Source organism: Narcine bancroftii, chromosome 8, assembly GCF_036971445.1.
Source record: "Narcine bancroftii isolate sNarBan1 chromosome 8, sNarBan1.hap1, whole genome shotgun sequence".
NCBI lineage: Eukaryota > Metazoa > Chordata > Chondrichthyes > Torpediniformes > Narcinidae > Narcine > Narcine bancroftii.
Genome location: NC_091476.1, coordinates 108,493,937 through 108,500,759, shown reverse-complemented (window position 1 = coordinate 108,500,759; position 6,823 = coordinate 108,493,937). Strand labels below are relative to the sequence as shown.

General features: G+C 40.9%; 1 protein-coding gene across 1 annotated transcript; it reads left to right on the top strand.

Annotated features, from left to right (window-relative positions):
- The first annotated feature begins 332 nt into the window (after positions 1-332).
- Positions 333-6,169, top strand: LOC138741838 (sodium channel regulatory subunit beta-2-like). Its single transcript, XM_069896094.1, has 3 exons — positions 333-482; positions 5,284-5,494; positions 5,970-6,169. The coding sequence occupies exons 1-3, from the start codon at positions 333-335 to the stop codon at positions 6,167-6,169; spliced, it is 561 nt and encodes a 186-aa protein (XP_069752195.1).
- Positions 6,170-6,823: the final 654 nt, after the last annotated feature.

Here is a 6,823-nt window from a genome sequence, read left to right as displayed (position 1 = left end):
CCTCAGATCTCCTATTGGTTGAGAAATCTAATTTCATTCTGAAATTCATTGAGTCTGCTCAACCATTTAAATCATGGCTGATGTGTTTTTTTTCCCTTTCAATCCCATTCTCCTGCCTTCTCCCCATAACCTTTAACATTCTTACTAACCAATCTCTGCATTAAATATACCCAATGATGTGGCCTCCACAGCTGACTGGGTTAAAGAGTTTCACAGATTCACAAGCCTCTGATTGAAGAAATTTCTCCTCATCTTGGTTCTAAAGGGGAGAGATATCTGGTTTGTGATAGCTTGTCTTCCTTTTCCTCTGTATAGTTGGGCTTGGCTCTGGTATGGAGGTCATGGTCATGCCCCATGTCGTCACGCTGAATGGGACATCAGCCAAATTGACCTGCACCTTCAACTCATGTTACGATGTCGACCATAAGCACTTCAGCTTAAACTGGACCTATCAGGAATGTGATAACTGCACAGAAGATCTAGTAAGTGTTCTGTCTTTTGTGGTTCAATGTTTAATTCAAAAGAGCTGAACTGTAAGCATTGGTGCCTTAATTGCTGTGATAGAGTGGGGTGGATTACTGAATCCAGCAACCACTTAAGTGAGTGAAGACCAAGTGACAGATACCTGGTTTGATAGCTTGATTGTTCCTTCAGCTGAATGAACATCATATACAGTCAGATATTGAGAATTCCTCTGTTCACGCGGTACAATGATAAATGGATTGTTCACCCAGTTCATGATAAAATGTCCTTGGTTAACCCATTATTTAAGTAATTATAAAAAATATCTAATAGCAATTTGCTATCCAACTCCAAATTTGCAACCAATTTCACCAAGAAAATTGGTGATAAAAGGATACCAATATCAGTTTTTTTTTGTTATCCTGTGAACGTTTTCCAAAAAGAAGTTTCATTATCAATTCTTGTATCAATTGTCAATTAGGTCAATGCAGCATTGAGTTGGAAGCAGGCTCAGGCTTAAACTTGTAACAGAGAGCACAGTTCAGACTGCTATAAGAGTCTGTGTGTGACCTTAACAGAAGCCTACAGAATGTCAGAGGTCAACTTGGGAGCAAATCTATCAATTCCTTCACAACAATATTTATAAAGCACATTTGATGTAGTAAATTGTCCTCTGTTGCTTATCAGACAAGATATAAGAGGTGGTTGAGCCGAATCCTGCTTACCACTGAAGGAGGTTCCATTGTGGGAGGCACATGCTGACAGATTGGGGCCAAATCTGCTGATAGTCTCCATTAGTAGATACCCAGAGACAGGCACGAGTCATGGTAGGATTTTATTGGAAAATTAAGGATGAATGAAGAACTGAGTTATGGGGAAAGGTGACACAGGTTAGAACTTTATTCCCTGGAGTGCAGAAGAATGAGAGGAGATTTGATAGAGGTATACAAAATTACGATGAGTATAGATGGAGTAAAAGCAAACAGGCATTTTTTCACTGAAGTTAGGAGAGATAAAAACTGGAGGACTTGGGTTAAGAGAGAAAGGGGGAAAAATTAAAGTGAACATTAGGGGGAACCATGCAGAGAGTAGTGGGAGTGTGAAACGACCTGCCATCTGAATTGTTGAATGGTGGCTCAATTTTGAGGTTTAAGAAAACTTTAAAGCAGGGGTGTCAAACTCAAATTCACAGAGGGCCAAAATTAAAAACTTGGACTAAGCCGTGGGCCAAACTAAATATTTATTGAAAATTTTCAACAACACCTGCATGTGCATCTCTTCTTTCAACATATGTAATGTTAAACCTTTTCTTATTAAAATAAATGTTTAATAATAGTTTTGGTTAAACTCTTTCAAGAAGAAGCATTAACAAATGAGAAATAAAATATTCAATAAATAATATTTCTCTATAGCCTTTAAGCTCCTTTTAAATGTATTTTTTTTCACAAGCCAACAAGTCAAAAAAATAACAACCTGCTTCAATGACAAACAGGTTTGTCTTTTAAAATGATGAACATATAGTCTGTCTCCCACCTGTCTTGAAAGGTCCTGTTTTCTGTCTTTCGTTTGGCCATTTTCCGTAAGGGGTTTATTACATGTGAGTTGGGCGACAGGTCGCAGATGCTAATGAAAGGAAAGAGAGGAGGTGGGGGCGATTAGCGGGCTGACGGGCCGGCGCCAATGCATTGGCAAAGCATTCTGGGATTTGTAGTATTAGCTGTGCATGCGCTATACTGGCGCGGCGGCCAGTGGGCCAGCTCTAATACATATTTGATATGATCTTGCAGGCCAAATATAATAATATCATGGGCCAAATTTGGCCCATGGGCCTGAGTTTGACATGAGTGCTTTAAAGGGTATGAAGGAAAATGGTTCAGGTGCAGATCAGGTAGACAAGGCAGAATAATAGTTTGATACGGATGAGAAAGAACGAAAGGCTTGTTTCTGTGCTGTGGTGTTCCATGATTCTTTATGGGCAATACTAATTTCAACAGATATTTTAAGCCTGTAGATTTGGTGGGAAAGGATAAAGCAAGATGTTTGTTCAATAATTTGTCTTAGTTTAATGTTTTTAATTATTTTTAGGCACTGGATATGTTTTTAGCAAGTAAGTATTTTTTATTTATTAATTACTTCAATTTTATTCATTTTTTAAGGTCCCTGAATGTATTTGACAAGATTAAAGTTAATGAAAAAAAATGAAGTTCTCTAATTTAAAAAAAAATAAATTTAATATAGCACAGTAACAGGCCCTTCCAGCCCATGATCCCATGCTCCCAATAGACCAATTAATTTACAACCTTTGTATGTTTGAATGGTGGAATAAAACCGGAGCACCCAGAGGAAACCCACGCAGACATGGGGAGAACCTATCAACTCCTTTCAGGCAATGCTGGATTTGAACTCGGGTTGCTGGCATTGTAATCAGTGTTGCAACTGCTACGCTAACCTTGCCACACTGAAAAGGGCATTTCAGGGGCAGGACCTCTGCAGTACATGTCGTAAGACTTTGTGCTTACTGAAATGTCACTACCCAACTTGTGTGGCAGAGACCCATTGAGACTAGGCTATGGGAAAATGACAGGAATCTGGGGCAGTGTACCTTGTCCAGGAAGATAGGCCAGGTAGTCACATGCTTGGACAGACTAGCTTTCAATGGAAGTGCAAATACATCATAGATTTCTGGAGGTCGTGGCAGAGAAGAAGGATAAACAAGGTGAGCCAATAGTGAGTAAAATCATGGATGTACAAAAGGCTGGACTAGCAGACATTGCTTGGAGGCAGTTCAGGAAATTGGAAGAATTGAGATTACAGAGGATTTGAAAACAATATTGAGATTTGTGAGCTGGGAGCCCATGTACAGAGAGTGGATCGTCATCTTAAGATGGGAAGTTGGTAGTACAATTTCACATTGGTTCAAGTGACAAGATTAAAAGAAAACTTGGTGAGGAAAGAACAGAAATCAGAGCACAGTGGACCATCAGGCCTCTGATTTGAATGATGTCGATGATGACAGTATGTAATAATCACATACATACATAAAAATACAATATGAAATAAATACCTATAAATATTCTGGAATAATTTGCTCCATTTCATTAATAAGCGCCCCAAAGTTACAAGATATTGTTCATCAATCTCACAGCCTGTGAGAAGAAGCTATTTCCTAGCCTGACAGTTTTAATTTCATGTTCCTATACCTTGTACCTGATGGTAGTCAGGTTCTTCCAAACTCCAGGGAACACAGGCAAATCCACCATACTGGAGCGAGTCTACTCAAGTTTGTCTATTATCATCTGATTGTACATATACAATTAGACGTAACAGCATTTGTCTGGATCATGGTGCGAACGCATAATACACAGGACCTAAAAATCATTTACAGGTACACAATCCTTTATCCGGACATCTAAAATCCGGAAAGATCCAAAATCCAGCAAGTGGGGACCAGCAGTTGTGGTAGGCTGCCGAGGGACCGGCGGTCAGGGGAGACTGCCGGGTGGTCGGTCGGGGGAGACGTCTGGGCGGCCGAGGGGCCGCAGTTGGGGGAGACAGCTGAGGGACTGGAAGGGGGCGGGAGTCGATATGGCAACACAATTCGAATAGGCTTTCCAAAATCCAGAAAAATCCGAAATTTGGAACATGCTGTCCCCCCAAGGGTTCTGGATAAAGGATCGTGTATCTGTATATGCAAACAGATATAAAATAAATGTAGATAAATATTTTGGAATAATTTACTGAATTTTCACTGCACTCCCACTAAACCAGTAGTTCTCAACCTTTTTTGGCATAGGTGCTCTGTGGTTAGTAAGGGATTACTTAAGGTCGTATGTGAGTAGATTAAAAAAAGGTTGAGAACCACTGAGCTAAGCAAAGTAAAAGTTTGCACAAGATTCCAGATATCGTCTCACCAAGCATACGTATAATTATAGTAAATCATCTTTACTCAGTCCTTGTGAAATAAAGGCTGACAAATGACTTGCTTTCCCCATCAGTGGAAGCATCTGTCCATCGGCTTTCAGTCATTTGTGTACCAGCTTCCTAGGTCTCTTTGAATATCAATGGTATTGTCTCTTTCACCACTCAGCTTCTCCGTTTTGTGGATGATTTAAGTTTATTTTACATGCTTATTGCATCTATGATGTTACCCATTCACCTTGTCTACATCACATTGAAGCCTCCTCCCTCCTCACAATCCCATCCAGTTCAGTGTCATCAACAGCCTGGGAATAAAACATTCAGTCCCTTCAACGTACTTACTGAGTAATCACCACCCTCTCCTAGTTCAAGCACCAATCTCTACAATATGGCTTTAATCAGAAACTGGCAGCGTGAGAATGATCCATTTATTGCCACACTTTATTTTCAGTCCAATAATAAATTCACAATCTGAGTCAATATTTTGCCGCAAACTCTTATTCCCTACCCCAGCTTCCAATGTGAGTGCCTGTTTTTCCACATTATTTTTACTTCCTATAGATGGTGCATGACCTGCTGAACTTCTCGGACACTTTTGTGTATTGCACTTGATCCCAGAATCTGCAGATTTCCTTGTTTAACTTTGATGTGGGACCCTTTGAAAATCAGATACACTCAATTTCCCCAATCGATGCAACTGAAAAATCGATGAGTTTAACAAATATGCACAAACAAACCCTCCTCTGACCCACTCTTCCCTCTCCATTTTCAATTCTGATGCAGGGTCTTGACCATCCCTTTATCTCCACAGATGCTGCTTAGCCCATCAATTTAGTTTTAAATTTTGATGTTTTTTTTGTTTTGAATTCCAGTGTCTTATGATTGCAGATTTTTTTTCCTTAGTTTGTCCAGTTTCGCCACCGAGTCATCATCTCCAGAGCGGACCAATTCTGGGGACGGGTGGAGTGGTCAGGAAACCTCGAAAAGAACGACGTTTCCGTCACTATTCATGACGTCCAGACCAGTGACGAGGGCATTTACAAGTGTCATGTCTTAAACCCTCCTGATCGCCACAAAGGATTGGGCACCATTCATCTGAGCGTGGTCACAGAAGGTATTGTAGAAAAACTTGTCTTCTTCACTTCATCTCCAAACTCCAATCCTTCAGTGCCATAGTCCCCCTTTTCATGACTTCCCATTGTCGTGGAGTGTTACAGCTTTGTTCATCGAGTCCACAACAACCACTAAGCATCCCTTGACAATAGTCCAGCACAAATCCCATTTTATCCCCTCAAAGGAGAGGGAAACCACCATGTAGATGGGGTGGGCATTTAGGAACTGTGAAGCAGTTTCTTCCACAAAACAAAAATGGGTCAGGTGCTAACCACAGAACTTTAAGCTTGATATTCAATATGTTCCAGGTAGATCTGCCCCAAACCTATACTCCTTCTTTGTGCCAATTCCACACAGTCCCTTGATTCCATAAACTTTAAAATAAATCACCATCCTTGAGGTAGAGAAAATGGTCCACTAATACTACCAACTTCCTAATGATTACCTAAAGACCTAACACTTGCACTCTCTTTCAGAGCCTCCTGAGCGTGACTCCACTGTCGCCGTGATCATTGGTGCCTCTGTTGGTGGATTCCTTGCCATCGTCATTCTAATTTTAGTCATTGTGAAGTGCGTGAGAAGGAAAAAGAAACAGGATTCTCAATCTGAAGCTCAGAAGACCGAAGAGGAAGGAAAAACAGATGGGGAAGGAAATCAGGAAGAAGAGGGAAAGTAAGCATGTTTGAGTCAGCTAGCTGGCATGGTTGTTGAGGAATCAAAGCCCCGACCATATACTTTAATTTTATTGGATGTGGTTTCAGTGGTAAGGCTGATTTTATTTTTACTGCCCATCCCTAATTGCTCCTGAGAAGATGATCTTCTCAACTATTATAGTCCTTCTGCTAATGAGATTCCCAAGTCCTTAAAGTGCATGAGTTAGTGGGAATCCTTGTGTCTTTACCGTCTTTGTCCTTGATGCGGGTTTGAGAAGTATTGTCAGAGCAACCTACCCAAGTAACTGCAATACATTTGGTAGATAGCTCACACTGCAGCCATAACCTGTGGGCTTGGGTATAATGGGCATTTAGAATGGCAGGGAAGGAGCCAATCAAACAGACTGCTTTGTTTGCCTGGCAGGTGATGAATTCTCTTGTGGGAGAATCGAGAATGAGGTTTCACAGTCTAAAAATAAGAGTCACCAAGAGCCATTGCCACCCCCCCCCCCCCCCACAAACAATCAATTCTCACCTTTCCTCTCCTGTCCTCCTATCCATGTCCAATATTGCCTGTTGGCCTGTGCTCCTCCTCCCACAGCTTTTTAATTCAGGGATCTGCCAGTATATGCTCATACCTTGATGAAGGGTTCAGGTCTGAAACATTGCTTATATTT